The 15,687-nt window shown below is 57.6% G+C and overlaps 2 protein-coding genes across 2 annotated transcripts; both read right to left on the bottom strand.

Annotated features, from left to right (window-relative positions):
• Nucleotides 1-431: 431 nt before the first annotated feature.
• On the bottom strand, nucleotides 432-3,987 carry LOC121473840 (minor allergen Can f 2). The gene is made up of 6 exons (XM_041726601.1): nucleotides 3,766-3,987; nucleotides 2,974-3,107; nucleotides 2,321-2,394; nucleotides 2,002-2,115; nucleotides 1,204-1,299; nucleotides 432-666 (listed from the first exon to the last, which is right to left on the bottom strand). Exons 1-6 carry the CDS (start codon nucleotides 3,874-3,876, stop codon nucleotides 629-631), a joined length of 567 nt encoding a protein of 188 aa, XP_041582535.1. The 5' UTR covers nucleotides 3,877-3,987; the 3' UTR covers nucleotides 432-628.
• Nucleotides 3,988-11,968: 7,981 nt separating this feature from the next.
• LOC121473179 (beta-lactoglobulin-1) lies at nucleotides 11,969-15,361 on the bottom strand. Its single transcript, XM_041725224.1, has 6 exons — nucleotides 15,272-15,361; nucleotides 14,749-14,888; nucleotides 13,840-13,913; nucleotides 12,738-12,848; nucleotides 12,106-12,207; nucleotides 11,969-12,009 (listed from the first exon to the last, which is right to left on the bottom strand). The coding sequence occupies exons 1-6, from the start codon at nucleotides 15,359-15,361 to the stop codon at nucleotides 11,969-11,971; spliced, it is 558 nt and encodes a 185-aa protein (XP_041581158.1).
• Nucleotides 15,362-15,687: the final 326 nt, after the last annotated feature.

Below are 15,687 nucleotides of genomic sequence, written 5' to 3'. Positions count from 1 at the left end.
CCTGTCTCTGGCATTTCCAGGTGGGTAGTATGGGGGCCCGTGACACAGTTTCCTGAGACTCTGCCCTTCCGTGGGTGGTCCTGGCTCCCTGGGCAGAGGGGGTGCCTTCTGTCCAGACACCGCCCTGGCAGCACCCTTGACTTCCAGGATAGGGTGGGGGCCTGTCTCAGCTCACCTGTTGTGCCAGTGCAAGAGCCTGTGTTTACCTGGCTCCTCTGGGGAGCACGGGCAGGTCCTGGGCTTGCTCTGCGCTCTCTGACCTGGGTGGGGACGGGCCCAGCGTGCCTCTCTGAGTTGTCCCTGGGCAGGAGCTGGGTGCAAGCAGGTCACAGGAGCACCAGGCGGCCCCTTACCAAGGTTGTGTCCCTGGAGGACTCCAGTGCTTTGTTCACTGCAGCCCAGGACTCGGGGCGGGGGGGAGGGGAGGGCTGCCTGTCCCCTCCTGGCCGCTCAGCGTTGTCATGCCCCTGAGCCTGGCTGGGAGAGGCCAAGAGGGGGCTGAGGAGGGGGCCAGGCTCAGGCTGGGGTGGGGAGGGGGCTTGGGAGGCCTGGGAAGCCAGTCTGGAGGGTGGGAGGCAGCGGGAGAGGGAGGGCAGTGGGCAGGAGGAGGGCCAGGCAGGAGGGCTCCTCAGCTGTGACCTAGGCTCTGGCGGGGGGGGCACCGAGCTGTGGAGGAAGACGTGGAGATGGAGCTTTGCCCTTTCACTTTGCAACCAAGCAAACTCAGGGCTTAGCCCTCGTCCCCCCTGGGGGTCACCTTCATCTGCCCAGCACCCACAGATGGCCACAGCCTGCCCGCCCCCTGGGTGGGCACAACCCCACAGCTCGGCCACGCTCCCCTTGCTCCGGGCTCTCTTTCTGGCACGCAGCCCTGGCCTGAGCAAGTCAGTGAGGGGACGACAAGGTCCCCGTGGAACGGGCACAGAGCTGGAGAAGGTGTCCCTTTGTTCGACGCACTCCCACCCACAGCCCTGCGTGTGTTCATGGACTGATGGTGCCCGGGGAGGGGGTGCGGGGACCAGGGGCTCCACAGCGGGAGCCTCTCTGACTCAGAGTCCGAATCCGCAGAATGGAAACCAAGGCCATGCCCAGGTCGCCACGTTTCAGGGGCTTTGTGCCATCCAGCAGGCACGGCGCCAGCACAGTGGCCTGGGTGCTGAGTAGGGTGGGGCAGGGGACACGTGTCTGGGGGGCCGTGCTCACCATCGAGGTTGAAGACTAGGGCTTGCTGCAGCTGGAACTTGGCGACATACTCAAGGTACTTCCTCAGCCACGCGGGGTCTCCGGGCACTCTTCTGGCTGAAACCACAGGGTGGGGGATGAGGGCACCAGAGCCCAGAGGCCGTGTCTGTTCTCCGAGTGTCCCGTCCTGCCAGCCTGAGCCCTGCCACTAGCTGGCTGCTGGGGCCTCACCCAGTCCCCCTCCCTCTTTGTCTCCCCTGAGAGCAGGTCCACTGTTGTCAGAGGATATGTAGTGCTCCCCAATGGGGCACCGCACATCTGGGTCCTCCCTTCACACAACAGTCTGCTGCCTGCAGGACCGGCCTCCCCCTCCCTGCTGACCCAGCCCTAGCCCCCACCTCCATGTACCTTTAGGACAAAGTGTCCCTCCAACCCCCCGGCCCCACCCACCCTCCTCCTTTGTGACCCCCCATCTTTTCCACGTGGCTCTTTCACTTTCTGAAGTCTGATGGGACTCAGTTGCTTTTAGATTCATTGTTTATCTCTTCCACTAAGATGGGAGTGGTTCTGCTCTAGTGGACTGTCCCTCCCCCCCCAGGACATCCGGGCTCGTGCTGCCGATCCGTTGAATGAATTCCCGTGGCCAGCGAGCGGGCAGGTGCAGGGATGCCCGACCCAAGGGGCGCCAAGGAAGAAGTGTCCGTTGGGTGCAGCTCAGAGCCATCCAGTCCAGGCAGGCCCTGCACCCCCGGAGCGGCAGGCCCTATGCTCAGGTCTGGGCAGCCGCCACACGCGGCCTCGCAGAGACCCCCCTCCTACCCAGCAGGGCCCACAAGCTGGTGGTCTCTTCTTCGTCCTCCAGGCGGATGTAGAGAATGAGATTGCTGTAGTCCGTGCTGACGAAGTGGACGTGCATGCTGCCGCCTCCCTCCACTGTGGGAGACCCCAGCCAGGTGACCGGAGATACCTCTCTCCTCCACCGCCACCCTGGACACCCCCCTGGACAGCGCAGGGCACCAGGAGGATGTCTCCCGCCAGCATCACACTTCCTCCACCCCCCTGGATCAGGGCATCGAGAGTCCCCTGCACCCCCCATACCCAGCACAGCACCCAGACCAGGGGGCTCTGGGCTACTCACAGGAGCCTTGGAACTGGCCTTGGAGCCCAGTTGGGTGGACGGTGATGTTCATTCCTTTGCACACCCCGTCTCCTCTGCGAAAAGAGGAGGGGGCATAGGAAGTCCCAGCCTATTCCTGTCTCTCGACCCCCTGGGGTGCCAGCTCAGGCTCTGCCCCAGTGGGACATTGAAGGAACCCTGGCTGATATCCCTCCTGCCTCTCTGAGTCTCCTGGCTCCCTTGGCTTCCAGGGCCATCCAGCTGGGGGAGGGGGTGGGCTCTTGAGGGGCTGACACAGGGCCAGAGGGCAGGAGTAAGGAAGCAGGGGCTTCCTGTTCCTCGAGCTACCAAACTCCCTGTCCTTGGCTTGGAGGTTCAGGTCTCTGGGGGGGGGGGGGGGGCTGGTCCAGGCTGTCCCGGGTCACCTGGGCTCCACACACAGGCCAAGTCTTTATGCCCCATCCCCGGGGACAGGAAGGACCAGGCTGTGTGTTTCCCCCTTGCTCCTTGTCCTAAAGCTTTAGGGCTTCTGACATGAAACCTTGTTCCTCTTGGGAGGGTCTGGAGCCTGCAGCTCCATGCCACATGTCCCTCTGGTTCTAAGCACTGGTCACTGTCCCTTGGGAGGCCCCTGAGAGGGAGCCCCCTGAGAAGAGCTGCAGGGGCATGCTTACGTCCAGAACAAGACGAATTCCACGTCCTCATCCCGGGTCCAGATGGAGTGGAGGCCGAGCCTCAGGGGATCGGTGGGGGAGACCAGGTGGGTGCGGCTGGCAGCCAGCTGGATGGTCAGCCAGCGGCCCTCCACCTGCAGGTGTGAGGTATGTAGGTGGTGCAGGGTCCCTGGCTGCAAGGCACCTGAGCCTCTGGGGTTGGCTCTCAGGCCCCAGCACCGCAGGCACTGAGCTGCCAGGGAAGGTCAGGGGCTAGAGGGGTGCCCTCGGTGGAGGGCGGGGTGGGAGACAGGTGTCCGGTTCCTGGTTGTGAATGTCCTTCTGTGTCAGGCTGTCCTGTCTCTCCCGCCTCTTCTTGTTGCCTCTCTTCTTTCAGCTCCTGTGTCTGGTCCAAGCGCTGTCCAAGCTCCAGATGCCCTGGCCAGGTCTGGGGAGGGGCGAGGGATGCCCAGGGACCCTGTCCTGGATGGCTTCTCTGGCCGGCTCCAGCCAGAGATGGAGATGGGCAGGGGTTCAGATGGGTGCATCGACTCTGGCCCCTTCCTGCCCCAGTGCTGTGCACACCCCTGCTCAGCAGGTCCAGTGGTGGGCACTGTGGGCGGACGAAGACCCCTACTCCTACCTGGGCCATGCCTGTGGCTGGAGGGGCAGCTGACTGCCTGCAAGCCTGCACCTCGCCTACCTGTCCGGCCTCTCTCCTCGGGTCCTGCTCCCGGGGCACTGCCACTGCACAGCGCCAGGCACCCACACCCTCCCCAGGGCTTCTCCAGGGACCTGACCCTACTCCCTTACCTTCTGGGCCTGAAACCCCGGCTCTACCGGAACCTCTTCCAGAGCCTTCTGAGCACTGGCCAGACCCAGGCCAAGGGTCAGCAGCAGGAGTGGCCCTCGCAGCGTGGCCATGACCGTGGGGCCCAGAGGCTGGGGAGGCTGGGCAGCCAGCGTCCCTCCTTGGGATGCGTCCTCCGTCCTCCGGAGCCACTGGTCTGAAGAGCCGCCCTGGCTGGCCCAGCCATCCCGCCCAGCCTCCTCGGCCTTCAGAATCACTCCCACAGGAATGGCGGAGCCTCCCTGACACCTGCCCTGTATCTGAAGGATGTGAGGGGTGTCCCTTGGCCAGCAGGGTGGCTGCCATCAGGGTGGTTCAGCCACATTGCGGGTTGAGGCTGTCATGGAGGAGTCACCTCAGCCCCAGGGGCTCCCTCCCTCCTCCTGGCCTGTCCTCCCAAGACATCCATCCTCCCTGAGCCAGGAAGGCCAGGACCAGCCTCCTCCCTCCTCCCCTTCCATTGTCCTGGGATGTGTGCTAGGGGGAGTTCCGGGGAGCCTGGGAGGCACAGAACCCTCACGATGCTCAGCACCCTGGCAAGAAACCAGGGCCTGTGTTGTTGGTTTGTATTTACCTCAAGCATCTCTCATACCCTCTACAACTCACGGCCTCTCAGACTGACGACAGCACCCCTGCTGCTCACTACCCTCTCTGGGGGGCCTCTGAGCTGCACAGGTGACCAGGGCGAAGACCAGAGCCTGGAGCAGACACAATGTGGGTCTACAGCATGGGGAGGGGCAGGGAAGTCAGATCAGCCACTGGGGGAGTGGGAGGAGCAGGGAAGTCAGGGCAGCCACTGGAGGATGGGGAGGGAGGTCAGGACACTGTAGAGGTGGGCCCGTGGGCACAAGACAATGTCCTGGGGTGGCATGTCTGAGGATCTGATGAATCAGCCCAGCAAGGAAGCCCTCATTCTGGTACCAGGGGACCTTGGCTCCCCATCAGGGGTCCTGGGGCATTCTGCTGTGTCTGTCCCCTCTTCCTGGGCAGGAGAAATGGGAGAATGGTCCAGAGGCCCTGACATGAAGACCCTACACAGCAGCAGACCCCAGCCTGTCCTGAGCAGGCCTTTGCTGCGTGCCAGGCACCCACAGACACAGGTAGCTGGTGACCATGAGGTGGATAGAGTCTTCTGGAACGTGTAGCCTGCCCAGGGCTCCACACAGGAGTGACAGTGTCACATGGTGCTCACCTCTCAGGAGGGGTGACGGTTGAGCTATGTGCTGAGCTGTGTGCTGGGGGAGGGGCTGGGTGAAGGGAGGAGGGAACAGTGCTCTGGAAGGTGAACAACGTGAGCCAGAGCCCTGAAGCAGGCAGGGGACAGGGGATGTGGGAAGGTGAGGATGCTCCACGAGGTCACGAGGCCAGGTCCTGGGAGCTCCTGGGTCACGTACAGACTGTGGTTCCCTCTGTGTGACGGTAGCCAGTGGAAGGGTGTGATTGGGGTGACACTTTGGCTCGTGAGCTGTGAGTCTGTCAGGGTCACCCACTGTCCCTGAGGCCAGGCTGGCGGGGATGGGGAGACGAGGCCACGTTGGGGAGGTCAGGCTCGGAGCAGCAGCTGGGCAGCCAGCCAGCCTGGAGGGCTGAGGTCACAGGTGCCTGGATGCGGGCTGTGGAGAGTGCTTAGGTGGGTGTCAGGAACTGGCTGTGTCCTAGGGAGCAGTGTCCAAGCCCCAGATCGTTTCCAAAAAAGTCAAGAAAGTTATACAAGGTGGACTTGAGAAGACGTCCCTGCTGGAACAGCCAGGGCAGAGCACAGAGGGGCTGGGGGGAGGGGTTTTCTTCTTCCATCTCCCCCTGTCGTCCCCCTACCCCGAGGAGCATACAAGTCATTGACATCAGAGGTCAAGACTGGAGTGTCTGCGGGAGCCCTGGGCCTGCTGGGACTCTGCCCTGAGAGCCCCAGGGACTGTCAAACAGACTTGCTGCTGTGACCATCGTAATCTGGGGGTGAGGTGCTGTCCAGCCCTGCCTGTCTGGGGTCCTCCTCACCCATGGACACGAGGAGACCAGCTCCCAGCCATGGAGAGGTCACTAGGCCTTCACCAAGGGAGTGTCCCTGCAGCATCCAGGGTGGAATCTGGGATCTCAGGTGACAGCCCTGGGAGGGGTCCCCCTGTCCCCCGTGTCTGTGTGTGGGAATGGGCCTGGGGAGGGGCCAGGCGTGCTGGGCAGGACGGCAAGCACCTGGGCACGGGCTGTGAATCTGAGGTGGGCTCCACACGGTAGCTCACACACGGGGGTCACTGTGCGTGCCTGGGCTCGGTGGACCCAGGACGGTCACGGTCACGGTGATGGCCATGTCAGAGGCTGACACCAAGCGCACGCCGTGGACATCACCGGAGGACATCATGTGGACACCGTGGACATCACGTGGCAGTCCCCAGTGGCTCCTGAGGAGACAGCTCTGAGTCAGGCCTAGCATGGGGGTTAGGGACAGGCGGCCAAGGGCAGGACGGTGGAGCCCCTCGGGCAGAACTTCCCCGCGGGCCTTTCTGAATAGTTTGGGTCCTGCCATGTTCGCGGAATGAGAAGACTCGGGTGCCACCAAGCGGCCGTCCCAGGGATGTCAGCGCCTGGCCTGGGTGGGAGCCCTAAGCTTTTCCTTCTGTAGCTGTGAGGTTTTGCATTTGAGTCAAATCTTTAGGATTCCGAGGGAGAAAACCCCGAGGCCTGTGTGTCTGCTCCGCACCAGCCCGCACTGTCCCCTTCGGCGTGAAACTCATTTCTGTGAGTGCTTCGCTCCAGCTCCATCCTGCAGACATCCCATCTCCCATCATCCCACCGCTTCTGGGGCGTCGCTGGTTTCTCTCCCTTTCGGGGTAACTGAGAACAAGGAATTCTTTTGCAGAGAGCCGACGGTGGAAACCTGGAGGTCCATCCCTGGATCCCTCCATCCCTGGATCCCTGGATCCCTCGGCAAGCTGGTGGTAACTCCAGGAATGGGAGCTCTGCCGTCGGGTCTCCCCACCGCCCTGACTCCAGGCCAGGAAGCTCAGCTGCAGGGTTTCTCAGGGAGCAGTTTTGATAACCGGCTGGGACGTGCATAGTAGTAGAAACTTTGGGCCACGCGAGCAGTGCTGGGCTGCAATGTGGAGGAACGAGGTTCCTTCTTCTGGGGGACCTGGGGAGACTGAGTCAAGGAGAGGCCATTGTTTCCTGGCAGCCCTGCTTGGGCTTAAACACAATTTAGGGAGGACATGGCAGGTTTTAGGGATACCCCACCCCAACACCTGCCTGCTGCCGGGTGTGTTTGTGTGAATCTATTTCTGGGCTCTTCACTCTGTTCTGCAGATCTGTGTGTCTCCGCCTCTACACGTACCACTGCCTTGATTCTTTGGGCTATATAATAAGATTTAAAATTTATGGATGGATTGATTGTTCCCACTTTATCATTTTTTCCCCAAAATTACTGTAGCTATTCTAGGACCTTTGTCTTTCCATAAACATCTTACAATAATCTTGTTGTCTACAGAAAAACCCTACTGGGATTTTGACAGGAATTGCATGAAAGCTGTATACCCCTGGAGGAGAATTGACATGTTTTACGCTGCTGAGTCTCGGTTCACGGACACAGTAAGACTATTTATTAGATTTCCTCAATTTTTTTCCCTCATTGTGGCATGGTCCTCAGCCTACAGACCCTATGTATGTTTCATTAGATCTACATCAAAGCATTCCACTTTTCTGGGAGTGATTATAAATGGCATTTTTTAAAAGATTTTATTTATTTATTCATGAGAAACACAGAGAGAGAGGGAGGCAGAGACACAGGAAGAGAGAGAAGCAGGCTCCATGCAGGGAGCCCGACATGGGACTCGATCCCAGGTCTCCAGGATCACGCCCTGGGCCAAAGGCGGCACTAAACCGCTGAGCCACCCGGGCTGCCCTGGCATCCTGTGTTTTAATTTCAGTGTCCACAGTCCATTGCTAGAAACGTAATTGATTTTTGTATGTTTTTCATATATTTTGCCACCTTGATGAGCTCATTAATTTAAGAAGGTTTTGTTGTTTTGTTTTTGCTTTTGTTTGCAGATTCCTTAAGATTTTCTACATAGTTAATTGTATTATCTGCAAATAGAGATACTTTTATTTCTTCCTTTTGGAACTGTATGCCTTATTATTATTATTATTAATTATTATTATTATATATATTTTTTACTTTTTCTTGCTTTATTGTCCTGCCTAGAACTTTCTGCACTCTGATGACTAAGAGGATTGGGAGCAGGCATCCTTGCCATGTTCCATGATTCACCTACTCACCATCCATCCATCATTGATGAAAGCATTCATCATTCCCCATTTAAAGATTTTTTTTATTTAAGAGAGAGAGAACATGATTTGGAGGAACAGAGGGAAAGAGAGAAAGAATCTCAAGCTGACACCCTACTGAGCCTGGAGCCCGGTGTAGGGTTCAATCCCACGACCCTGAAATCACATCTTGAAACACAGGCAGAGGGAGAAACAGCCTCTTTGTGGGGAACCCCATGTGGGACTCGATGCCAGGACCCCAGGATCCCATCCTGAGCCAAAGGCAGACACTCAACCACTGAATCATCCTGCGTCCCAGGAATTAAATTTTCTTAATAAGCATGGGGCTATTCAGATGATCTAGTTCATGCTGGAGGAGTTGTGGTCATTTGTATTTTTTGAGGAATTGGTCTATTTCATCTGAGTTGTCAAATTTATGTGTATAAAAGTGTTCATAGATTCCCTTATCGTCCTTTGGTGTCTGCAGGGCCTGTGGTGAGATCCCTTCTTTCATTCCTGAGCTAATAATTTGTGTCTTCTCTCTTTTTTTGTTTTGTCGGTGATGCTAGATGTTTCCTTTTCAATGTTTATGTCTTTTCTTTCTTATCATTGTCTTATTGCAGTAAGACCCTCAGCACGTATTGAACAGAGTACCGGCAGAGGACAGCCGTGCTTTGCTGTCAATCATAAGGGCAAAGCAATGAGTTTCTCACCCTTAAAAATGACGTCCGCTAGTTAAGTTGTTTTGTTTTGTTTTTGTTTTTAATTACTAGTGTAGGGATGTTCCCTTCCAGTCCTAGGCAAGATTTTATTTTCAGCTTCCCTCTAGCTGAGTGACAACTTCTGAACTATAGGTGGAGAAGGGAGGTGACGTGTGTTCCTTTCCGGATGGAGCATTGAACGGATGGTTTGAGGCTCTCTGGAGGTCTACAGTTTCCCTCTATATGGTGACCGGCAACCTCCTGGGGGTGGCTGTTTAACCACCTGGATTCCTGAGTGGCCATGAGGTGCAATATCCCTGCTAAATGATAAAGGACATTTGCAATAAACAAGAAATATATCTGATGCTTTGAGTCACTGAGATTTTAAGGTTGTTTGTTAATGTGGTGTAGATCAGCTTGTGTTGAGTGACACTCTTGATAGTGAAAAGTTTGCCTTGTTAAAGGGATATGATATATTTGAAGTATTTAAAAAAACCAATTAAAGTTACTCTTTTAGCTAGTGAGGTTTGAATGTGTTTTCTAATATGGAAATGTCCTTGACTCTCTGGGTTAAATCATGATGTATTGAAATCATCGTTAGATTCAACGTGGTAATAAATCATTTAGATATTTGTCTTTATCCTAAAAGTGGATGTCTGCCCTCTTTTTCCTTGCCTCCTCCTCTTCCAGCTCTGTCATAGGATAGTCTAGCAACTTCCCATCTGTGTCTACACCTTGGGGCGACTCTCTGAGCTGGGCACCATCTGATAGCAGTTTGGTGGCTCTCGCCTATAGACTGGGGTCTAGAACTGCTCTTCATTTTCTATAGCTATAGTTCTTTTCAAATCTTCTTTTTTAAAATTAAAAATAGGAGCGCCAGGGTGGCTCCATCAGTCAAGCGTCTAGTTCTTGGTCTCCACTCAGTTGTGATCTCAGTGTGGTGAGACTGAGTCCCACGTAGGGCTCCACACTCAGTGTGGAGTCTGCTTGAATTTCTCTCTCTCCTCCTCCCCCTGCCCCCTCCCACTCATGCTTGCTCGCACTCTCTTTCTCTCTCTTTCAAATCAATAAATACATCTTTAAAAAAATCTTTAAAAAATTAAAAATGGATGTGCCATACAACCCAGAAATTCCACATCTGGGTATTTATTTGAAGAGAATGAAAACACCGATTTGGAAAGATATCTGCACCCCTGTGTTCACTGCAGCATCGTTGACAACAGCCAGGACATGGCAGCAGCCTGCATCGTCCTTGGATGAATGGGTAAAGAAAGATGCGGTGCGCATATACACAATGGAATATATTCAGCAATCACGAGGAGTGGCACGAGGGATCTTGCCACTTATGATGACAGGGGAGGACCTAGAGGATATTGTGAAATAGAAAGACAAACACCATTTGATTTCACTGATAGGTGAGATCTAAAAAACAAAACAAATGAGAAAATAAACCACAAAGAAAAAAGCAGACTTATAAATACAGAGAATGAACTGGTGGTCACTAGTGGGTGGGGCGGGCAAAATAGGTGGCGAGGATGAAGAGGTACAAGCTTCCAGCTGTAAAATAAATAAGTCACAATGATGTGAAATACGGCAGAGGGAACGCAGTCAGTAACACTGTACTAACTTCACACGGTGACAGGTGGCGACCACACTTGTGCGTTCTGCAGGGTACACACTTGTCGAATCGCTCTGCTGTACCCCTGAAACTAATGTGATGTCATGGATCAACTATATCTCAATTAAAAATTTAAAAGAAATTTTTTTCAAGTTTTCCTTTTAGCCAAAATTGGTCATTAATGTTTTTCTAGAAATGTATCTATTCCATCTATGGTTTTAAAACATCAAAATTATACATAAACTGTTATGTGTATGTAACATTCATATATAATTTTACATATATAAAAATATGTGTATATGTTGTTAAATGTGAGTTGTTCTGGTTATTGAAGGAGCCCTGGTTCTGTGGGGTTCACTCCTATGTTTATGCCACTAAACGTCTGCGGAAAACAAGTCTCCTTTCCACCTCTGACTGCTTTTCCTAGACCCACTAACCCGGGGAGCCTCTGCTTCGTTCTCGCCCTGAACGGGTCAGCGTGCTTGTCAGAACGTGAGGCTTGAAGCCCAAGGTCTTCCTGGAGCAGTCAGCCTCATGTTCCTGAGACACAGCCTCCAGGGTCACGGGTGGCGCTTTCATAAGAGCACAGAATTTGATTGGCAAGTAATGTGTTTATGGTTTTCTATCGATAGTTATCAGATTAAGTGTTCAGCGCTTCTCACTTGTGGTCCTTTGTGACGTTTGCCCGGTGTGCAGGGATGACAGGCACGCCTGCAGCCCCTCGGCTCCTTCCTTGGGCTTGAAAGATCCCATCACGAGTGCTGATGCCCAGATGCCATGGACTGTGGGGCCCAGGCCTGAACCCCGCACCCTCTGCCTCGCACATCCCCCTCCCCGTTGCCCTGCACCCCCCACCCTGCCCACCCCTCATGCCTCAACCAGGAAAGACCCAGGCAGACTGCTCTGGTTTATCTCTTTATTGCTGGAGGAGGAGAGGCTCAGGGCAGGGGGACCCAGGCTGGGGCTCCAAGGAGCCTGGGGACTGGGAGGGCAGGACTGGCAGGACCTGGGGCTCCGTCCCCCGATTCCTCTGACGGGGGACAGACGGGGTAATGTCACTTCAGGGCCCTGAAACAGATGGGGGCTCCCCTGTGATTCCTGGGGAGCCTATCAGACCCTGAGGGTGGGGCCCAGCCTGTCCACCTCAGGCTGCGGACTGGTCACCCCACACCAGCCCCCCATGTTTGCCCCACCCTCGCCCAGGAGAGGCCATGGGGACATCACGTGGGAGCTTGATGGGGACATGGGAAGGACACCCCAGAGAGACCACTGGAGAGAGAGAGAGTGGGCATGCGGCCAGCCTGGCCCCCGCAGTCACCGGGAGGGACGCCAGGTTCCAGCTATTCCCGCAGAGGAGCCAGGGCCAGATGGAGGGGAACCGGGGTCCCTTGGGATGCCCCCAACCCGTGCACATATCCAGGCTGGGTGGGCGGGGACAGGGCTCTTACCTTACCCAGGAGACGGTTCAGGTGGGAGCTCACTAGACACGGCACTGCTCTGTGTGGGGAGGAGAGCAGTGGGGGGGGGTCACAGGTCGTCAGGACAGCCCCAGGCCCAGAGGGGATGGAGATGGGGTGGGGAGAGGGATCCCCCTCAGGGGCTGTAACCTCCTGCTCCACCCCGTCCAGGGAGGCCTGGGGGATGGGGGGCCAGTGCTCATGGCTGTCTGGCAGGTGAACCACACGCAGAGTGAAAGCAGGGGTGTGAGGTGTGGGGTGTGGGGTGCTCACCTTCCGCCTGGGTGGGGTTCAAGAGCTGCATGTGCACGGGCAGAGTCTTGAGGGCTCTGTTGAATTTCCCTATGACCTCGTTGTCAACCTCCAGGGTCCTGGCTGGGGGGGTGGGGGGTGGGGGTTGAGGTCAGTCTTGGGCTCCGGGGTCCCTGCCCCTCCCCCTCACCCCAGGGCAGCGCAGGGGGTCTGCGTGGACATGGGAAGAGATGGCTTGCCGCTGCGGGCTGCTGACATGTGGACCAGGGGCCTCTGTCCCCCAGCTTGTGGTCCCCTGGGGAGCCTGGGAGCCCCAATGGTGCTTCTGGGACTGTGAAAATGTCACTTTATGTTTGTTTTCAGGATGTTACAATTCAAAGACATGTTTATCTCTGATTTGTCGCTTGGTGAAATAAAAGCAACTACGTTTACAAAGGCTTTGAACCTGCCCGTTTAGAGATGGTCACAGCAGCTCACATCTCTCCCTGTCACCAGCTACCCACAGTCCCCAAGGCGCCCTCTTCTTTAGCACCTGACCACCTTCTCCTGACAAGCCCTGGGGCCCCCTGGGGACTCAAGGCGTGTCCACCGCCCACCGCGGGTCACAGGGAGGACAGAGCAGCCGTGCTCTCTGCGGGCACAGGGGCGCATACCCAGGCACTGGCACATGAGGCTCTGCTGGGGGGCGTCCGTGTTCTCCATGCAGAAGAACAGGTAGTTGTCATAGTCCGTGTCGAGCAGGAAAATCTGGTTCTCCTCCACATCTGGGGGAACACCAGGATGGGGTATAGGACTCAGGTTCTCCACTCCTGCAGGAGGGGACGTGTGAGGTGCCCATGGCCAGCACCTGGCAAGGCCTGGGCGGGGGCTTCCCTGGGACCCGCACAAGGCCCCATAGGGCCACCTCCTAGATGGCGCTTGCCCCTCACTCGATCCCGGATGTCCCCAGCCCCGCAGCCTGGGACCCAGCGTGGTTAAAAGTGGTTTCCACACTGAGTTTGAGTGAATTGGACACCTCGGTGGGGAGAAGAGTGGCCTCTGGCGGTGGAGCTGTGTCCCCATGGTGACGAGGGACCAGCGCGGGTGGGCCCTTGATGCACCGCACTGCCTCCTGGCAGCTGCGCAGCCGGTGCCCACATCCCAGCCCCGTTGCGGCAAATGGTATGGAGCCCCTGGGGCCGGTCAGCAACGGTCCTGTGAAGCCTCCTCCTCCAGTCAAAGCCAGTCTTGGAGGCTGGCCCGGGGTGGGCAAAGGTGGTCGCAGCCTAGCCTGCCTGCTGGGGGGGGGACAGCTGTGGTGGAAGCTGCCCCTGCCGCGGGGCTGTCTCATTTTGGATTCAGTGAGGAATGCAGAACGAGCATAGGAGGGAATGAGCCCAACAGGAGTGGAGGAGCGGAGGAGCCCAGGAGTGTCTGGGGCGTCATGGAGCCCTGACCATTGGGAGCAGGTATCTCATTGGGCACAGATGGCCCAGGAGGGCAGGGCAGAGGGCAGTGGATGGACAGGCTCCCCCAGGCCCCACCCATAGGCAGCGAGCTTGGTCTCCTGGCCAAGCATGCAGGAGGTGCTTGCAGGGGTGCAGGGGTCAGAGCAGCCCAGCAGAGACTCCCTGGGGCCCCAGGCCACAGCACGGATGGCGGCAATGGCAGTGAGAGCAGGCACTGAGGAACCCTCAGGCCAGAGCATGAGCCCCACTGCCCTGCCTGTGAGTTGGCGGGTTGGGGTCCAGCATGGCCCAGCAGCCCAGCACTCACAGTTGATCTTGAACTCAGCAGGGACCTCGGTTTTTTCTGCCAGGACCTTCTGCTCAGCACACCTGCCGTCCTCCCTGAAAGAAGGTTCCTCCTATGGGCCGGCTGCACAGGCCTTACTGTGCTGGAGCCAAACCACAGTGGGGAGGAGGGCCATGCTCCAGGAAGGCCCCGGGCTGGTGGCTGGACCTGGGCTGCACTCATCATAATCTCTAGCGGGTGGCAGGTGACCAGATGGGACAGGACTACGAGGGGCAGATGGAACCAGAGGGAAAAGCTGCTGGGAGTGCCCTTGCGCCCACAGTCAGGGGCAATAGTCTGCATTTGGCTGGCCATCATGGGGTTTGGGTCCTACTCTCTGGCCCCCACACTCACCCAGCTCTCTCCTACACCCCACCCCACTCCAGGGGCAGACAGGGCTCATGGCAGGACCTGCCCCCCCCCAGGGCCCAGCCCCAGAGCTGACCTGTCAGTCTCCACACAGGCCTCTCTGCACCCTGACCTGGGGCCACCCTGTGAGGTTGGCCTGTTGGCCCAGAGCCCTGGGTGGGGGCTCCAACACACATGGAGCTGCTCCCATTGGGACACTGCCCTGCCCACCCACTTGCCCATCCACCTGCCCTTCCACCTGACTATCTACCTGTCCATCCACCTGCCTTTCTACTTGTCCATCCACCTGCCCTTCCACCTGCTCACCCACCTGCCCTTCCACCTGCCCGCTCACCTGCCCACCTACCCGCCCACCTGCCTGCCCACCTGCCCATCCACCTGTCTCTCCACCTGCCCACCTAACTGCACATCCACCTGCCCGTTCACTTGCCAATTCACCTGTCTGTCCACTTGCCCTCCCACCTGCCTACCCAGAAGCCAAACCTTCACTGGACCCCAGCCTGGGAGAGGTTGCACACCCACCATTTGCGCAGAACAATCTCCAGGTTGTCCTGGGGGGTGGGCCTCAGCTCCTGGATGTATACTCTCAGAGGGGCGGTCTCAGTATCCAGCAGGGAGATGTCGCTGGCCGCCATGGCCATGGAGTGCCACGTCCCAGCCACCTGGGGAAGGGGCCGTGAGCTGCCTCTGGGCCCCTTCCCGTCCCCACAGAGGACTCCCCGTCCCACCCAGGCCAGGGGCCGAGTCTAGGTGGGTGGCAGTCAGTGGGCTCTGGATGACCCTTGGCCATCTACCAGACACGGGGCTACAGGGTTTCCACACTGGAAATCACGCACCTGTTACCCAGGTGGGTCTGAAGTACAAGTCACATGAGTTCCCTAGAACCTTCTGGGACTGGGGAAACCAAATGACAAGCCACCCTGAAGGCAGAGAGCCAGGGGCAGGTTTCCCGACGTCATGGCTTCTGCTCATGCCCCAGAGCCTGTGGAGGACCCCCTTCCCTGGCCACCCTGCAGCTCACCACCCACCCCGGCCGTCCTCGAACCTTCTGGAGGTCCAGGTCCTCCATGGTCCGGGGGACGACAGTGGCCTGGATGCCACACACGAGGGCCAGGGCAAGCAGAAGACTCCTCATGGCTGTGGCTGTGGTTGCGCTGAGCTCCCGGGAGTGAGCGAGGCCGAGCGGCGGGCTCGGGTCCTTATGTAGGGGCGGGGGCGTGCAGGCCAGCACCGTCCAGTTCCCCATGCAGTTCCCGGAATCCTCGGGCTCATCCCCAGGCCCCCAGGGGGCTTCCTCCACCAGGACAATAGGAGGCCTCTTCCCTCCCAGTGGAATCGGGAAGGTCCCTGTGTCCCTTGGGCCTGGACAGCTCCTGGCAGGTCCCAGAGGGGAGGGTGGGGGCCGGAGGGTGAGGGCTGGCCGCCAGCGTCGGTAACACTTTCTGGGTCGCAGTCTTGGGC

Source organism: Vulpes lagopus, chromosome 12 (assembly GCF_018345385.1).
Source record: "Vulpes lagopus strain Blue_001 chromosome 12, ASM1834538v1, whole genome shotgun sequence".
In the NCBI taxonomy this organism is placed as follows: domain Eukaryota; kingdom Metazoa; phylum Chordata; class Mammalia; order Carnivora; family Canidae; genus Vulpes; species Vulpes lagopus.
This window is presented reverse-complemented; position numbering and strand designations above follow the sequence as displayed.